General features: G+C 41.1%; 1 protein-coding gene across 20 annotated transcripts in view; it reads left to right on the forward strand.

Moving 5' to 3' along the window:
- The window catches only part of CLASP2 (cytoplasmic linker associated protein 2), a 7,203,062-nt gene that overhangs the window by 3,386,037 nt on the left and 3,797,046 nt on the right, over positions 1-19,979 (forward strand). For all 20 annotated transcript variants that reach the window (XM_044064956.1, XM_044064947.1, XM_044064955.1 and 17 more), the window contains one exon: positions 11,274-11,447. In XM_044064956.1, coding sequence (XP_043920891.1) covers positions 11,274-11,447 — 174 coding nt within the window. The remainder of the gene's footprint in view (positions 1-11,273; positions 11,448-19,979) is intronic.

Consider the following 19,979-nt stretch of genomic DNA (forward strand, 5'->3'; position numbering starts at 1 on the left):
GCTGATAAATGGAAGAGATTCTGTGCTTGGAATCAAGCACAAGGAACTGATACAGCAGAACCAAATATTCCTCAGAAATTACAATATTTAACTGAGATGCTTGACAAGGGCTTATCTTTTTCATCAATTAAAATTCATGCCTCTACCATTTCGGCTCATTACAATACAGAGCCACCAGTCTTTTCTCATCCTTTACTAAAGCGGTATCTTAGAGGAGCCAAAAATTTAAGGCCTCCTAGAAAATCACCAATACCTGCATGAGACCTCAATTATGTGTTGGAAAAGCTCACCCTGCCTCCATTTGAACTAGCTGCTACGGCTGATATAAAGTTCTTATCATGGAAAACAGCTGTGCTACTGGTAATTACTTCAGCAAGAAGAGTTTCAGAGCTACAGGCCCTCATGGCTGTAGAGCCTTTTATCATATTTTACGCAGACAGGGTGTCTCTGAGGACAAATCCTACATTTATGCCCAAGGCGGTTTCCATTGTGGCTCTTAACCAGACTATTCATCTACCAACCTTTTATCCAAATCCGCAGAACAATGGGGAAAGAATTCTGCATTCCTTGGACGTGCACAGACAGCTACGATTCTACTTGAGGCAGGACTGAAGCGCAAAGAAAAACTGAGCAATTACTAGTGGCATATGCTGCAGGATCAGAAAGAAAGGCTATTTCAAAGCAGACTATATCAAAGTGGATAAGTCACTGCATTCGTTTCTGCTACGTACACCATGGTAAACCTGTGCCCAAGGCCATTAGGTCTCATTCCACCAGAGCTGCAGCTACTTCAGCAGCCTTTCTCAGAGGAGTACCAACCAAAGACATTCTAGAGGCTGCTACTTGGAGTTCAGTTCACACCTTTACAAAGCATTATCATTTGCCTCTCTACTCTAAGTCCAGGGCAGGCTTTGCCACTGCAGTTCTGGAGGGCCTTATAGCCGTACCTAATGCTGTTTAGCTCCAGCCACCCAACCATAGCTTTGGGATTCTACCCATATGTAATTACTGCAACAGTGAAACATGAATAACATAGTATAGTTGTGTACAGTTACCATAAATGTAGATGTTCAAGTGTATTCACTGTTGCAGTCCAGGTTACCCTCCTGCTATATCCCCCTTTCATTCTGGAGTTTATCTTTCCTTCTCTATCTTCTACAACCTATGTGGTGTATTTGCTTGTAGATGAAGGTAAAGTTTATATTGATGCATGTATTTATGTATATATATATATATATATATATATATATATATATATATATATATATACGTAATTTTGCTACCTTTTTGGGGGCACCTGACATCTGGGGCAAGAAAAACTAAAGAAAATGGCATTGGCTGCATGTCTTATACCCCTGACGACCTGACGTCATGGAAGAGGAGACCGCAACCAACGCAGGACCTAAGACTTTGGAATTCAGGCCGACTGAGGGCAACCTGCCAGCAGATTACCCAAATGTAATGACTGCAACACTGAATGCACTCGAAAATCTACATTTATGGTAAGTGTACACAACTGTACTTTCCCCGGTTTGATCCTTGGCTGGGGTGCCTTCTGTGTGGAGTCTGCATGTCCTCCCTGTGGTCATGTGGGTTTCCTCCCACATCCCAAAGTCATGTTGTAGGTGGATTGGATACTCTAAATTGGCCCTAGGCATGTGTGCATCTTCTGCTGAAGGTTGGCAACTCGACACTGTAAAACTCCACTGCCAATCATGAGCAGACAGGTGATCTGCTGTGGCAACCCCTAACCGGGACAAGCCAAAAGAAGAAGTCGTCCCAAGTGGCCACCTTCTGTTTGAAATGTCACTGTGATTCTGATGCTGCCACTGGAGCTGTTATGAGAAGGTTTGCTTGGTTGCATTCTGAAAATCTCGAATAAGATGCCAAGAATGAAATTGTGAATTCTTTGGATGGAGACGTGAAGTTTTGGATGTTGTGCTGTAGAGGTCTGTAAAAAGTGTGATGAGATAGGCAAGTTGTTTTAATAGATCTCTCAGATTTATCAGTCCCTTTTTTGAAGTTTTCCCTAGAAATTTAATGCTCCCTCTACAGCCTTCTTTAAAAAGCAAAAATAAACAGACCTGTCTAGTTTCTGGTAAACATTTAAAAAGCAGTGGTAGGAAGGTTACAAAAAGAAAGCAGGATCCATCTTGGAACAAAGACATAAGCCTGAATGACTGTTTGCAAGACTCCCCACCATCCCCACTCCCTCTCTGGCATTCCCTCCAGAAAGACTGAATATCAGTTTCTCTCTTTGGCAAAAGATTGTTTCAGACAGATTTGTTCTGAGAGTAATTCATCAAAGTTACAGATGGCATTGGGAATATTTTCCTCCTTTCCGAGTGATACCCTGTCACCCACCAACACAAACTCTTGTTTTTCCCCTCCTGTTGTTCAGCAGTACTCTCCCTGGGAGTGAGAGATGATGTTCCACCTCCTCATTTAGGGAAAAGGGTTTTATTCAAAGATGCTTCTGGTGCCAAAGTAAGAAGATTCATGGAGACCTGCTTTGGATCTTTCCTTTCTGAATTTGTTTGTGATAGTGCCCAAGTTCAGAATATTGTCACTGTACAAGTTATTACCTTTTATTCCCCATTTGAGTTTTCTAGTAACCTTAGATTAAATAGATCCAGGTTTTAGATATTTATTTTTTAAATAAGAAACATATTTCTTGAATAACAACTTATGACGCAGGCAGTCATAAATTTATATAAATGAAAAAAAAACATATTGACATTTTCAGTTGGAAACATTATACATCACATATAATCTTCTGTACATTCATCGTCAGTCAATTAATAAGTAGCTCATACAATTACTGCCTTCCCGTAAACCTCATTCATCTTTCAAAACATAATTCTATATGTGTTGTTCCCACAATTCACATTTTAATGCAATTTGCTCCCACCCGTTTCTAAAGATCCCACCCCCATGTATTTTATCTCTGCTACTGTATTCACTTCTTTTAGTATGGTTGGTTCAGACTTTGATTTCCTTTTTCTAGTAATTGCTTTTTTGACAGCCACCAGAATTATACTCGCCAAGACATTACTATGTCTTGGCAATACTGATTCTATATCACAGCTCAAAAAACTAATTTCCGTAGTCGCACCAATTTGCTCTCCCAATATTTCTGATAGTGTAGTCTGCAGGGAATTTTTTAAAACTGCCTACTCATTACACTCCCAAAAACTTTGTTTCCAGTTACCTCTTTCTTCCCTGTCCCACCTCCAACATTTGTAATCAATCTGATGACAAGTTATTTGGAGTCTGCTTTGCAAACACTTCCAAGCAAAGATCCTAAATCTTGTAGACTTTGTTGCATGTTTGGGAGCCATACCTACCTCTCCACTGTACAGAGTTTTGCCCCATATTTTTGGTCCGTTTTTCATAAAATTGTGGTTTTCTGGCAAATTAGTGGCAAAATATTAAAGGCTGAACTTAGAAAATAATGACAGACATTTGAGTTTCAGACTTCATACCCTTCAGAAAATTCATGCTAATGCAAAACCTCTTAGTCTGTCAACTTTCTAAGAGCAATATTTTAAAATTGGCCCGATTTGTGGGCCTTTGTCCCACTTTTATTTATTTATGACTTTCTTGCTCTGAGAAGTCGGGAGGTATGTGTAAAATATCCTCCCATTGTTTCTTTGTTAATTGCTTATTCAGTCTGTCCTCCCAATGCTTTCTTACCATTCAGTATTTTGTATGCCTGGTAGTTATATCCTTTTTAACAGCAGCTTCACTTCTAGATTATACTACTCTACCAGTGCTGGTCTTTCACTTAGGATTCCTCCCTATTCCTTTCTCTTTGCCTATACTCTATCAGTCCTTAGTATGGAAGGTAATCTCTAGCCTGCAATCCAAATAAATCATTGGACTTTGCCCTTTCTTTTACCTTTCACACTCCTTAATTATTTTTTCCCAGTTCCTTGGTTCCTTTCCCAGGTTTCTCCAGTAAGTTCCAGCACCCTGTTGCCAGTTCTGTGTACCCCTAATTGCACTCTTCTCTATTGGCAGAATCTCCCTTCTCCGCTCCCGTGTTGGCTTAGTTCTTAGAATATTTTCAGCTTCTTTATGAATATATAATATTCTGTATAGTTATTTTTATTCTCCTTAAGATTTGCATCCAAAATCCTAGTTGCTCCATATTGCTTGAGCTTTCCCCCTGTGTTTTCTTCATCCCTTTCCACTTTGAACTACAGTTTCCTGCTTGTGCTACGTATAGGAACTTTAACTGTGTAGTTCTGAAATATCCATTCAAATCTGGTACTCCCAGACCATCTTGTTCTATTGGAAGGTTCAACGTATTCCACTTGACTATTGCCCTCTTCCCTTCCCAGATAAAATCCTTCAACTCTTCATTAATTGCTAATCACAGCTTCTCCTCTGTTTGATAAAAATGTGTCCGACCTGTGTATAAAACTAAAGTGACTGAAAACATTTTCACTTCTTGTATCTTGCTATCAATATCTATAAAACAGTCTTTCATAGTTTTCAGCTGTGGCCTTTGTCTTATCTTCTTGAATTTTGTATTCAAAAAAAATTTGAAACTGTCTCAGAATGTTCTACAACACATTGAAATGCCCTTTTCTTCTTTTCTCATGTACAAAACAATATTGTCTGCAAATAAATCTAACTTTTCTTGATTAACATACCAATTGTATCCTTACATTTCTGAGACCCTTATTTTCTTTGCTGATGATTCTAAATAAAATGTAAATAACAAAGCAGAAAGAGTACACCACACCCCTGGATAGTTCTTATATTTAAACCGAACTCAACAGAGAGGGACCCCCCCCCCCACACTTTAATTTTGTCTTCAGTCTGTTATAGATCCTCCTTATTACCCTACTCATAAATACCAGCCTACTCGTGTCAAATTCTTTCCCTGCATCAAGGCCTACCAACAACAGTGGTATTTTCTTACATTCTCCTCCCCACTGGATTTTAGGCATTTTTTAAGATTTTCTGGATCACATTGTCAGTTCTCTGCATTACCCTGTGTGGGTCTGTTTACTGCTCCAGTGATATTCACAGAGTTTCTAGCTATTGTGATGCACTGCTACAGACTCCAAGGTATTCAGATTTTTCATTATTTAGATGACTTGACTTAGCTTGTAGATTTTTTTTTTCAAAGTTTCAAGACTATCTTGCATGTGTAAGGGATCTGTTACATAGACTAAGGTTCCAGGAGAACTCACAAAAGTCTTGTCTGACTTCAACCTGTGGGATGGTTTTCCTGGGTGCCTCCTGGACACCTTAGTTTAATGAGCTTTTCTTTCACAGGAAAAAGTAGATATATTCCTGATTTTTTCCCCCTCAGACTAATGTCTCAGCAAGGGAATTCCTCAGGATTCTGGGTTTCATGGCATCTGTGATTATCATGATACCTCTTGCAACACTCCACATGAGAAAAATCCAGTGGTACTTGAAATCTGTATGATCTCAACATCAAATATGCCCTGACATTTCATATTCAAGTTTTGGGGTTTGCGAAAAGGGAAATTTCATGGTGGAGACACTAAATTTCTCAGAATCCAGGTCTCCCATTCTCCCTGTTAGCTCTAGCACAGTCAGTCACAACCAACACTTAAGATGTTGCTTCAGATGAAAACACAAACGTAAAAGAAATGTTGATACACAAATCCTGAAAGGGTTATGTTTCTTTATTTTATTTTCCTAGCATTGTCCTTGTCAGGCCTTCAGCCTTTCTGTCTCTCTCTGTTGGCATTAAAGCTGTGAAAGGTTTGGTGCCAAAACGTAACTTCTTAGTCTGCTCAGCTGTAGCTGACTTTAATGGAGGCATGGAAGTTCCACTATAGCTTTGGAAGCTGGCTGGCTGTTATAAAGATATAACTGATTTAGCTAAGGCTACTGCAGCAGTGATCACTGGAATATTTAGAAGAGGAGGGCGAAGGCGTGCCCGAAGGCAGGAAGATAGGAGGAAGGTTAGGAGTGTAGCAGTGAGGGTAGGAACTTTGAATGTTGGCAGTATGACTGGTATAGGAAGAGAGCTAGCTGATATGATGGAGAGAAGGAAGGTTGATATATTGTGTGTGCAAGAGACCAGATGGAAGGGAAGTAAGGCCAGGTGTTTAGGAAACGGGTTCAAATTGTTTTATCATGGTGTGGATGGCAGGAGAAATGGGGTAGGGGTTATACTAAAGGAACAATATGCCAAGAGTGTTTTAGACGTGAAGAGAGTGTCTGACCGAGTGATGTTTATGAAGCTCAAAATTGATGGTGTAATGATGAATGTTGTTAGTGCATATGCTCCTCAAGTTGGGTGTGCGATGGAAGAGAAAGAGAAATTTTGGAGTGAGTTGGATGAAGTTGTGGTGAGTGTACCCAAGGGTGAGAGACTAGTGATTGGAGCGGACTTTAATGGGCATGTTGGTGAAGTGAACAGAGGGGATGAGGAAGTGATGGGTAGGTATGGTGTTAAGGAGAGGAATGCAGAAGGTCAGATGATTGTGGATTTTGCGAAAAGGATGGACATGGATGTGGTGAATACGTATTTTAAGAAGAGGGTGGAGCATAGGGTGACGTACAAGAGTGGAGGAAGATGCTCACAAGTTGATTATATACTATGTAGGAGGGCCAGTCTTAAGGAGATTGGAGACTGTAAAGTGGTGGCAGGGGAAAGTGTAGTTAAGCAGCATAGATTGGTGGTATGTAGAATGACGTTGGTGATCAAGAAGAGGAGGAGGAATGTGAAAGCTGTGCCAAGGATTAAATGGTGGAAGTTAAAAAAGAGTGATTGTGAAGTGGAGTTTAGGGAAGAGTTAAGACAGGCACTGGGAGGCAGTGGAGAGTTACCGAATAGCTGGGTAACTACAGCAGAACTAGTAAGGGTGACTGCTAGAAAGGTGCTTGGTGTGACATCTGGACAGAGGAAGGAGGACAAGGAGACCTGGTGGTGGAATGAGGAAGTACAGGAGAGTATACAGAGGAAGAAGCTGGCGAAGAAGAAGTGGGATTGTCAAAGAGATGAAGAAAGTAGACATGAGTATAAGGAGATGAGGCATGGCAAAGAGAGAGGTGGCAAAAGCTAAGGATAGGGCATATGGAGAGTTGTACGAGAGATTGGACACTAAAGAGGGAGAAAAGGACCTGTACCGATTAGCTAGACAGAGGGACAGAGCTGGGAAAGATGTGCAGCATGTAAGGGTGATAAAGGATAGTGAGGGAAAGGTACTCACAAGAGAGGAGAGTGTGTTGAGTAGATGGAAAGAGTATTTTGAGAGGCTGATGAATGAAGAGAATGAGAGAGAGAGAAGGTTGGATGATGTGGGGATAGTGAATCAGGAAGTGAAACAGATTAGCAAGGAGGAAGTAAGGGCAGCTATGAAGAGGATGAAGAATGGAAAGGCTGTTGGCCCAGATGACATACCAATGGAAGCATGGAGGTGCTTAGGAGAAATGGCAGTGGAATTTCTAACTAGATTGTTTAATGAAATTTTGGAAAGTCAGAGGATGCCTGAGGAGTGGAGAAAAAGTGTTTTGGTGCCTATCTTTAAGAATAAGGGTGATGTGCAGAGCTGCAGTAACTACAGAGGGATAAAACTGATTAGTCACAGCTTGAAGTTATGGGAAAAAGTAGTGGAAGCAAGGTTAAGAAGGGAGGTGATGATTAGTGATCAGCAGTATGGTTTCATGCCAGGAAAGAGCACTACAGATGCAATGTTTGCTCTGAGAGTGTTGATGGAGAAATACAGAGAAGGTCAGAAGGAGTTGCACTGTGTCTTTGTAGACTTGGAGAAAGCATATGACAGGGTGCCTAGAGAAGAGTTGTGGTATTGTATGAGGAAGTCGGGAGTGGCAGAGAAGTACGTAAGAGTGGTACAGGATATGTACGAGGGTAGTGTGACAGTGGTGAGGACTGCAGTGGGAGTGACAGATCCGTTTAAGGTGGAGGTGGGATTACATCAAGGATCAGCTCTGAGTCCTTTCTTATTTGCAGTGGTGATGGACAGGTTGACAGATGAGATCAGACAGGAGGCCCGTGGACTATGATGTTTGCAGATGACATTGTGATCTGTAGTGAGAGTAGGAATCAGGTTGAGGAGACTCTGGAGAGGTGGAGATATGCTCTAGAGAGCAGAGGAATGAGGGTCAGCAGGGCTAAGACAGAATATATGTGTGTAAATGAGAGGGAGGGTAGAGGAATGGTGAGGATGCAGGGAGTAGAGTTCAGAAGGTGGACGAGTTTAAGTACTTGGGATCAACAGTTCAGAGTAATGGTGAATGTGGAAGAGAGGTGAAGAAGAGAGTACAGGCAGGGTGGAATGGGTGGAGAAGAGTGTCAGGAGTGATTTGTGACAGACTGGTATCCGTAAGAGTGAAAGGGAAGGTCTACAAGAGTGTAGTGAGACCAGCTATGTTATATGGGTTGGAGACGGTGGCATTGACAAAAAGGCAGGAGTCAGAGCTGGATGTGGCAGAGTTAAAGATGTTAAGATTTGCAATCGGTGTGACTAGGATGGATAGGATTAGGAATCGGTATATTAGAGGGTCAGCTCATGTTGGACAGTTTGGAGACAAAGCAAGAGAGACGAGATTGCGTTGGTTTGGACATGTGCTGAGGAGGGATGATGGGTATATTGGGAAAAAGATGCTAAGGATGGAGCTGCCAGGTAAGAGGAATAGAGGAAGGCCTAAGATAAGGTTTATGGACGTGGTGAGAGAGGACATGCAGGCGGTTGGTGTGACAGAGCAAGATGCAGAGGATAGGAAGAAATGGAAAGAGATGATCCGCTGTGGCGACCCCTAACGGGAAAAGCCGAAAGAGAATGATGAGAGTAAGTTTACTTGTACAACTGTACTTTTCAGTTTTTCACTTTATGTATGAGCCCCCCCCCCCCCCCCCCGGTGGTTTTAAAAATTACTTCACTATTAGTATTCTTACAAGTCAGAGATGGTTATTCTTGTGTATTATTTCTGAAGAGTGTGTATAGGAAACGCTTGTTGCTTTCATTTTTGGAAATATGCTCCTTCACTGGTTATGCCATATTGTCTGGCTCAGGTGTCAGATGCACATTTAAAATACAGTATATGGCATTATGGGATTGTTCAGGAGTCACATGCCTTTGAGCATAGATGTTTGACATAGTATTGATTTAAGAACATTTCTGTTGTAATTTAACAACGTCTTGCTTTACTTTATTAAGTTTAATGTATTTAATTCCCAATTACGATCAAGAAGTTGGTGAAACCCAGGTGCTGCTGCTTCACTTTAAGACTAGCACCCAGCAGAGACTGAATATCAGTATGGGCAGCACTGTGTAGGTGGGGAAACATGGTATTATCTACATTTATGAAGTAGGCAGCTGTTGATGAGTGCTATGCATGTTGCTAGGCTACTTAAATGAACCTCCCTCTCAGGTGATGTTCATACCGGGACACCAAAAGGTTGGCGTTAGACTCATAAACATGTGGTTGTCCTCGATGGTAAATGCTGTGCTCATCTCCCTCCCTTCTGTTGCCACTGTCTGTAGATGTTTAGAATAGGTGGGGATAACATATGGATTGTTAAGGTTTAAGGACTATTAGTTCCTGGAAGAGGAGGGGGAAAAGAGTGAAAGAAGCAGTCTCCATGGTTGCCTGGATGATGGCTATGCTGCATTTGGCTTTCATTACCCTAAGGGAATTTCTAGAGTGTGATCACTGCAGTTTCACACAAGCTGAGATACTGGGGTTAAAAACAACATAAACATCAGTGCAATTTTCTGAATTATTGTCTTTCAACCTCCGTAGTTCATCATATGGGGTGGTTTGTGTAAGACCACTGTTTCCAGCTGTTTTGACTTTGAATTTACTGTTTGTACCTCAGAAGTATTGACATCTTTGAACGCTCGAACCGCATTGAAGCCAGAAATTTCTGTTTTTATAATTATACCCTGGTACACTTGACCCTGCTCTACCTTATAGTTACAAAAAAGTACACTTTTAAAGTTTTGTTCCCTGTGGACTTAATAAAGGTAATTATAGATTTCAGAAGTTGCCCCTTGCAGTTATAAAAATGTTATGTTGAGATGAACTGTCCTATCTTTTGCACATTATGTTGAAATCTGTTCTAAGCATTGTTAGACAGTTGTCTCCATATCTTGGCTTCTTTGTTTTTACTATTTCTGATAAATGACATGTTCACAGCTGAGTGCAAAGGCAATACTTTGCTAGACTCTTGGTTTCACATCCAGAAATTATTTGTTTTTGTTGGCCAGGATAGTTCCTTTGGGCTGTGGTGTCCTGAGGAAAAATGCACCAGTTACGAAATAGGTAGCTTCATGCAACAGAGAAAAAATGGAAATCTTAAAGTTGTACAATATGGACATGTAATAACAGAAAGGCAGCTGTACTAGAGCAAATCTGCATACAGGAAGATATAGTCATTACATGGTAATACATGACAAATTGGTATTACAACGTGATTTAAAATGTCAAATTACAATTTTATAATTATGGATAGGAGAAATAAGAGAAGGGGTGTGGGAAATGAGTAGAAAGCAGAGAGTAAGTGAAGAGTATAGAGAAAAAGTTGTGGTGAAGTTGAGTTAGAATGTAGAAGTTAGTGAGTATGGATTGGAATTTTGTTGGAGGGGAAAAATTTGTCAGGGGGATAAGTAGAGATATTAGAAGTGGCAGTGAGGGCAAAGAGAGAAGTCAGGACGACATTTACATTGAGAATTTTCTTTGAGGTATAGAGGGGGTAATGTAGGTGTATAAGGGTCAAGGTGGTCTACTATTAATACTGCACTGTGTGTGTCAAGTATTTGGAGAAGATCATCTGAATCACCTACTGTGGAAAGATGTGCAACAGAAGATCACTGTCCGACAGCTGATTGATCAGGCAATTGATTTCCTTTTGACCAACATTCTGTAGAAAATGTATTGCTGTGCTAGGTACTTACTAAGTACTATCCAAATTTGTGTACGTTTTTAAACTGTAAACCTTCATGCTTGGTTATCTTCCTTAGCCCTGATGTCTTGCTTTTATATTTCATTGTGGTTCTCATGCAGTGTGTTAGTTTGCAAAGACTCTAGGTTTTATCTGCTTTGATAATTCAGGTTAACTCTTTCATATTGCTGCTTTGGCCTTTTTTCTTGTAAAATTGTTGTTAAGGTTTTACTGATTACTAAAACTATTTCAGCATTAAAGTGCTCAGTTGTTTTATTACCATGCTATTTGAATGTTTTGGTCATGCATTGAAATGCTGTTGTTTGTAAAATTAATTAGTTAGGTATTTGAATATTTTTCCTATACTTAGTTGCAGGAAGTAGTTCAAAGTCTGCCTCTGCTGCTGGGAGTCTACAGAGATCACGAAGTGACATTGATGTCAATGCCGTGGCTGGAGCAAAAGCACGCCATTCAACTGCACAGTCAACAGGAGCTGGGCACCTCAGTACAGCTGGTCTCCCTGCTGGTTCATACTCTTCATTAGGTAAGTGCTCACACTTCCCATTTCTGGTTTGACTGTTTTTAATGGCACAGAACAAATACAGCTGCCATTGATTTGTCTAGTGAGCAGATACAGTGTATCAGTGGTTAGCTTTTTTTAATTACATAAGCTAAATGCCTAGCAGTATACAACTCTTTAGACTGTTAAGTCATATTAGAGCCTGCTGTATCACTTGATAGATTTAAGAGTTTGCAGTAAGCGCTTTCCTTCCACATCTTTGTTCACCCCGTCTCCAAAAGAATTTTTCACTACTCTTTGTTTATTGCTGCCTATTCTGTAAGAAAATGAAAGTACTGATTTTCTTCATGTAGATCAAGGATGTGGTATTACTTAACTGATGCAGAAGGCTGATTCAGTGTACCAACTTACAGCAACCTTCCTCCTCCATGTTGGATTAATACTTGCCCCTAGGGATGTCAGCACATTCTGTGGATAATGCTGACAGCCGCCCACACCATCTTTATTCCCTTCTTATGAAGGTTTGTGTTACATGTAGTGATTGGTAATGTCCATAGTCACATGTCATCTGCCTTCTACAGAGCACAGGTAATATAAAAAAAATATTTCACATTTGGGGGACTGTGAGAGAGAAAGAGGGAGTAATTTATTATTGTGGGAGTACCTGTTCTCCAGGAAGAAGGAAGAGATAACAAGTGCATGAGTAAGGGGAAAATCCACCTCATGGATTATTGGATTTACCATAGCCAGTGTGTTTTTTCTTGTTTGTTTAGGCTTTGAACATATCTATAACTTTTGTCGGTCAGGACTTTAGATGTAAGGTGGAAGAGGGGAACATTTCCTTTAAAATGGCTGTAGACCTGGATCCATACATCATCATGGGATTGAGTGGCCAATCCCCTGCCTCTGAAATTCTGCAGAAGAAATGTAAAGAGAGGCAATCAAAGGAGAATGTGTTTAGGGTCAGTAGGTACATAACTGTGGCTTCCATCATCTCTACTTGAGCTTGAGGATGTGAGTCCTGATGAGGCCCTTGCAACTGCGTTATTTAAAGCCTCTGGCAAAGTCCATTTGGAAGCCACCAGATTGAAGGCATGTCCTAGTGAGCTGAAGGCCTTTGTGTGGAATTCTGGCCAAAGGCAGATCCACTGGCATCTAAGTGATGCCCTTGCAAATAAGTTATCCAGCACTTCTGGTGAAGTCCCTTTGTCTGAAGATGAAGGCATATTGCATCAAGCAGAAGGCCTTTGAGTGGAATTTATTTATTTATTTTTATTTTACATTTGTTGACTGGGTTGATCTGACTGAGCTAGTGGCTCATTTTCAGCAGAGATCCGGGGAGAAATGCTCCACAGTAAGATATGTGATATGTTAGCTTACCATGATTAGGTAATAACATTTAAGTAAACATACATCTTAAAGAATTTTACTTATTTAAGCAAACAGGCAGTTACATGACTGGAAATTACAAGACATTTATGCATACCTGTAAGGTCAAGAGGTGACTGTAGAGAGAAAGATAGACTTATAGGGAGAGAGAGAACCTAGGCCATAAGGAAGAAGACAGGTCATGGTGGATGAATGCAGTGGCAAGTCCAGTTTTTCTGAAAATATTCACGAGTGGCGGCTTTGAATTGTTTAGGGTGATTTAGTGACCTGATTTTGGATTTAGTGACCTGATTTTGAGATGGAGTTTATTCCAGTAAGCTGCAGGGTTGTAACTGTAGAGCAAGTGGCCCATTTTGTTTTTCAGTTTAGAAATCTGGAGCAAGTCTTGGACAGAGCTACGAAGGGATCTAGCAGTAGAGTACTTGATTAAGAGGGATGTTAGGCTAGGACAAAAGGATGGCGCATTTAGTATGGAGTGGGCCAGTTGAAGTTGGTGTAGTTTGAGAAGATGGGGGAATTCTAGCCATTCTAGTTGCTTAAGAGATAAGCAGTGGTGTGTCTTATAGGCTGGGTTTGCTGAAAATCTAGCAACCTTGTTGTAGGAGGTTTCTAGTTTGGTGAGGAGTGTAGAGTTTAGATTTGTGAACATTTGGCAGCTGTATAGTAGGATGGGAAGAAGAAAAGCATGAGAGTGTTATTTTGGCCCTATTAGTAAGGAATTTCTTGTTTCGGTACAGATGTCCCGAGTTTCTGATGTGTCTTTTTTACGCAATTAGTAATGTGAATATCAAATTTAAGCTGATAGTCTATGGTGACACCCAGTAGTTTTGAACTGGGTTCTACTGAGATGATTGTCTTGTTGCAGGATTGGATGGTGAAAGTGGATTTGAGGTTAGGGAGGTTCTTGGGGAGAAAGAGGAGAAGCTTAATTTTCTCTGGATTGAGAATTAATTTGTTATCACTGAGCCATGCCTCTATAGAGTTGAATGTTGCTTGAGTTGGAGTGAAGGTTGGATGGGTTGTCAGCAGTTGTGATGACAGTGGAGTCATCAGCATACTGCACAAGTGATGAGTGGGGGCATGAGGAGTGTAATTGGTTGGTAAATATATTAAAGAGTAAAGGCTCGAGGATGGATCCTTGGGGGGGGCACCCATCTCCACTGAGAGAAGGGGGGATTATGCAGAGAGTTATTTAACTGATTGTTGGCGGTGAGTGAGGTAGCTTGTGAACCAAGATAAGGTCTGGGCAGAGAAATTAAGGCTTGTTAGTTTGGAGAGGAGAAGTGGATGGGAGGCAGTGTCAAAGGCTTTGGAGAGATCCAGGAACAGGGTAGAGACTAGTTTATTATTTTCACGGGCAAGTGATACAGTGTTTATAAATGATGTTAGTGCGGTTGTGGTACTGTGTTTGGGACAGAAACTGTGTTGAGTATGAGTTAGTAAGTTTTCCTGAACTAAGTATTGTATAACCTGGTTATGGATACATTTTCCTAATATTTTGGAGAGGGGAGATAGTATGGCAATTGGTCTAAAGTTTGTTATATCAGAGGAGTTTCCACCTTTGTGAATAGGTAAGGTATAGAAAGTTTTCCATATGGAGGGGACATATGATTCAGAGATAGAGCGATTAACTAGGATAGATACTGGGTAGGCCAGTGGTTCTGCTGCAATTTGTAGAAAGTAGGAAGGAAGCTTGTCAAGTGAAGGGGAGCAAAGTTTAAGTTTAGATAGAAGGGATTTAATGTAAGAAGTTGGCACTGTTTTGAGGGAGAAAGTCTCCTGGGTTTTAGGAAGTGAGGAGGAATGAGAGGATTTGTAGGAGCTGTTGCTTGTTGGGAGTGAATTTACTAGAGAGGCTATCGATTTAATGAAGTGATGATTAAAGATGATAGCTGTTTCCTCAGGTATTTTGTTAGGGCAAGGGTTTGGAGAGGATGGGTTTCCAGGGTTTAGTATGTGGTTGATTGAGTTCCAAAATTTTTAGGGTTGGATTTAAGGGTATTAGGCGGGTTAGTGTAAAAGTTTTTTTTTATCATTGTTGATGAGTTTTTTGGCTTGGTTTCTAAGTTGTTTGTAGGTCTGTAGTATGAGGGATGTTAACCAGAGTTTACATATTCTATCCCTATTTTTCATGAGGGCATGAGTAGTTTTAGTAAGCCATGGAGCAATTTTGGTTTTAATTCAAGCCAAACATATTCCCAGTAATATGAGTCCAACACGCAGCTTTTTTCAGAAGGGGAGGATAATAAACAAAAGCTTTAGGTAAGAAGAAAGTTCTTGGTAGGAAGGTGGAAGTCTGGCACTCCATCTGTGGGTACTGATGCCCAAGGTGGCTGCTAAATGTTCAAGCACAGGATGCCCACCTGCTAAGGCTCCTGGCTGTTGCTTGGGAGTCAGCTAGCTGGTAAGCCCTTATCCCCCTTTCCCCACTTTTTTCCATAGTGATGAATCTCTCTTGCTCATGGATTGATGCAGGCTTTGTAGAACTTGCAGACAGTAGCAGACCAGATATCAGTATGTGGAGTCCTCTCTACTAAAAGAAAGAAGGAACTCTGCCTTGATAGAGGCTCAGACTGCTGAGACAGTGAGGGGGACAGAATTAACTTATGTTTCCCAGATGTTTTCCTCCTTTAGATTTAGTGCTGACACTGATGACACAATGCCCTCCGTTTTAAACAGGAAGTCTCATTTGGTGGTAATCCTTGTGGGATTAGAGATCTCTTTATATGTAAAGTCAGATAGGTGTCTGGCTGTTAGAAATGTTATTTTGACCTTTTGCGTCTGGATACCCCTAAACCAGTAGCAGCCCTTCCAGTCTTAAACTTTGGAAGATGCCTTCTTGGTAGCCTGTCATTAACATGTCATTTAGCTCCCTTCCCCTGAAAATCCTGATAGTTTTTACATTGTACAGGAGACTCAAATTTTGCAAAAATCCTATAGCTGATCCAGCAGTATTACCCCAAGATCCAAGTAAAGGGTTTAAGAGGGTTGCTTTTTCCAGTATTCTTGAAGCGATATGGGATAGCGGAGTGCTATACTGCTTTGAGAAGAAGGTGTACACAGCTTGCTAATCTGTTTTTCAAAGCAATTAATTGTCAGACACATATGACGAAGTTCCAGATTGCATTTTTTGACAAAACGAAGCAGAAAAACATGAGAGGTATCTGATGTAGAACTGAGGCCAGAACTTTTGAATTTCACCCATACAATTTTCAGTGTGGCTAATCTGTCCATAAAAGATTAGGTATGATGCTGCAGATGAAGTATCTAGAGCAGCAGCTTTGGGGTCTTAAATTAATACACATGCCAGACTGAGGCTACAGTGCCTGCCAGTTAGTGTTGGAGTGAATCTCCTCAGTGTTCCACTTGATAAGGATTTGCTATTTAGAATCCCTATAGCTGAAGTTTCCAAAAGAATGAAAGAAAAGGAGAAGGCTCTGCAGTTTGCTTGACAGCTTTTTCACTTCCCTACACAAAGGTATGTAAGAAAGTATCCATTCACATCTTAACTGTGCTTTTGCAAGCAAGGTAAAAGCAAGCAGGCAAAAAAGAAAAGGACCAATGTAAAAGGAACTGGCCCATATGGAGACCATTAGGGGCTGTCGATCCTTTTCCTTTAAGTAATATGCCTCTTTCCATATGCATTCCCACCAGTCACACTCTTTCACAGGGTGGTCCAGGAGTTAAGAGGAAGGAACCAAGGATATTTTCATTAGCATCATTTTTATCCAGGCAGCATTTGTTTTTTGTCATGCATATCCCCATGGTAAAACCTATCGCAACTCAATCTCCTGTCTCAGGATAGGAGGGTCACCATACCCAACAGCCTGATGACTGTATGGCTCACAGCTCAGGTGATTTAATCTTGATGCCTTTTAGGTATTTTACTGAGGATATGCTACCAGAAAATCTTATGTGGCCAAGTAGAAAGAATTCTTAATGGGGTACCTGAAAAATAATGATGGCTTTGTCTTAGTTTCGGTGCCATGCAGTATATGCTTGAGCAGTTTAATTCAGGTTTAGATTATACCACTGTGAAGATACACCTTTCAGCCATCTCAGCTTGCATACCAGTGGAGCCTCCACGCATTTTTGTTTGTTTGTTGCAAGTCAGACACCACTTTAAAAATTCTTCATGTGAGACCACCTAAGGTAATTGCTTCTCTATGTTTACATAAATTTTGCCCTGGAAAAGCTGTCAAAGCTTCAGTTTGACACTAATGGGTCTGCATTTCTGAAAATTTTGACTTGGAAAAGTGCTCTTTTGTTCATGGGTAGGTACTAGGCTATTGGCCCTAGGGCCTGTACAAGCCTAGCCAAAAAGGTACCCTGGCTTTCACCACCCAAGAAAATTATTTTCCTGTGCCCCTGTCAAGCAGAACCACAGAAGTGATCCCTGGGGTGAATTTCCTATTACCCATCCAATCATCAAGATTTTTCTCGAAGAGTGCTAATGAGGAGCTCTGTTTGACATAGGTAGTATGTTCCAGAGTATGGGAAGTCACTGGGACAGGAATCTATCCCTCCAGCATGTTCTGTTTGTTGTGCTGACAAGGTTTAGGTCCCTAGAGCATGTAGCTCGGAGGGATTGGAATTTCTTTAAGTGGAGCATGTCCAACAGCTCTGTGTTTGACATAGCTTTGTATGTTAGGCAGAGATCGCCTCTGAGTAGGCAATATGCGACGGAGTAAAGCTGGAGTTTTTTGAGACTGTCTGCGTAAGGCATCAGTTTGAGGCCAGTAATCCTCTTTGTGAGGTATATTTGCAGCCTTTCCAGTTGTTGTAGATGTTTTGTGAGGTACATACCAAAAGGGGCGTTGTACTCTGTAATGGGTCTAATGAGTGAGTAGAGGGGAACAATGACCTCTTTTTTTTCTGGATGAGAAACCTTTTGTGATGAGGTGTGCCATGTAGAAGGATTTCCTGACCACTGTGGCGATGTGATTATCAAAGGAGAGACTACTGTCCACCTGTGTCCCAAGGTCTCTTATCACACTTTCGGTGTTAAGTAGACTACCACCTATGTGGTAGTTCATGAGTACAGAGTTTTTACCAAAGGGGATGACAATGCACTTTTTAGCATTGAGCTTGAGACCATGTCTTTGACACCAGGCATCTGTCTCACTGTGGCCCTTTTGTAGGATGTCCACATCGTTAGGAGTTTCGATTATGGCTCCTAGTTTGCAGTCATCTGCGAATTTAGTTAGCCAAAGACCTTCTGTGTTAGCCTGTACTTCAGAGAAGTAGATACCAAACAGGAGAGGACCCAGGACTAAACTCCACTTGTCACTGGTCTGAAGTCTGATTTGGAGTCTGCTACTTTCACAGTGTGGGTTCTTTCAGTAAGCCAGTTGGCAACCCATCTTGTGACATGGGGATTTATACCTAGTTTGGTGAGTTTATCTATAATTCCAGAGTGGGGGATGGTGTTGAATGCCTTGGCGAGATCTTGATAGGCTGTGTGAACCACCTTACCCTCATCTGTGGCTTTGGTGACTACTTCAAAGAAGTCTGTCATTTTAGGAGACATGATCTGCCTTTTACAAACCAAAACTGTGTGGGGTCCAGAGTTTGGAGTTCTCCATTGTCTTTGTTTATGAATTCCATGATGATACCTTCCATGGCCTTGCAGACTAGGCTCGTCAGGCTAATGGGGCTGTAGTTTTTCGGGTCTGTTGTGGCCCCCCCTTTGTGGAGTGGGATAACTGTCGTGGTGCGCCATTCAATGGGCACAAAGTCTTAGGTGAGGCTATGATTGAACATGGTACTTAGGTGGGGTGCCAGTTCATTCTGTAGTCCATGTAGAAGGCAGCCTGGGATGTTGTCCGGTCCCATGGATGCTGTGTTCTTGGCTTTGGAGAGTGAGGTTTTTACCTGTGCAGCCGTTGACCATCAATTCAACTAAAAGGTTATCTTTCGGGCCGATATGTGCAAAGAACCCTTTTAAATGTTGCACACATATATGAGAGAATCCTGCACTTCTTGGATATCTGCACTGCTAACCGAGATGCTGTTTATTCAGAACCAAGAGCATCAGACCTTCACATCTCTTTTGTCATTTGCAAACAAGAAAAAAGGGGGAAAACAATGAATGGTCTACAGGTGGAGAGTACATTGTGTTTTCTACCATTTTCACCATGAAAAAAGCACCAGAAGGGCAACAGGGCTACAACTACTGCACGTTTACATATGAGTGTGTGCTCACAGTCCATTTTAGAGGCTGACAGCTTGGCTCGTGTTTATACTTTGTTAAACAGTAGCTAAAATAAGTATATATAACCACTGTTCAGCTTTCAGCATTTTGAATCATCTTTTGTGCACCTTATTTACTGTGTGGCTTGCAAAGAGCTGTTTAAAAGGAAGGAGCCGAAAGCTTCTGAACTTTCGTGGCTATGAAGTGTGCTCTTCCTGCAGGTTCAGTGGTACTGATGGTCAACTAGTGATCCTTCACGGATGACCAGATAAGTACTCTTCTGGGGAAAACGTACTTTTTTCTGTTGAAAAAAAATGAGCTTTTTTTTCCTGTCATAAAGAGTATTTTATGCTGGGATTTTTTTTTTTTTTTTTATTTTGAACTGTCATGTCTTTTCAAGAGATTTGTTTTCCTTGGGGAATGCTTATAAACTAAAACTGAGTGAGAAGGGCACACAGAAAAAACAGTCTGCCACCCCTTTCACCTTCCCCCATAATTTTTCTTTGACACCATATTTCTTCTTAATATAAAGGTGCAGTACCTTTCCTGCTTCGTTTGGTGCACCACTGTCCTTTCTAGCTAAGATAGAGCTTGTCTGTATTGTAGAGTTTTCTCTTTCCCCTCTTCTCATCCTTCTAGCTGTCCCAATTCATCCTCTGTTGTTTTTCCCCCAAACAGTCTATGGTCCTGATAACACTTGTGTATTCTGCCTCCATCCCCCTACCCCCAAACCTTTAATACCTTTCTGTGACCATTCTGGGGAGTGACTTTTTGCTGGATCTTCTGAGCCCTTTGAAAAGTCATTGCTTGCTTGCATTTCAGCATATTCCCAGACCCATCCCCACCTGATGATTACTTTGATTACTGCCACAAATTTCATATCTAGTTGAAGTTCTATGACTTTTTTATCTTTTTTTGCTAAGACTGTTACGCACACATTGGTGAGGGAATCTGCAATGACTATATCCATCTGT

This window comes from Protopterus annectens, chromosome 3.part0 (assembly GCF_019279795.1).
Source record: "Protopterus annectens isolate FY-2018-M chromosome 3.part0, PAN1.0, whole genome shotgun sequence".
In the NCBI taxonomy this organism is placed as follows: domain Eukaryota; kingdom Metazoa; phylum Chordata; order Ceratodontiformes; family Protopteridae; genus Protopterus; species Protopterus annectens.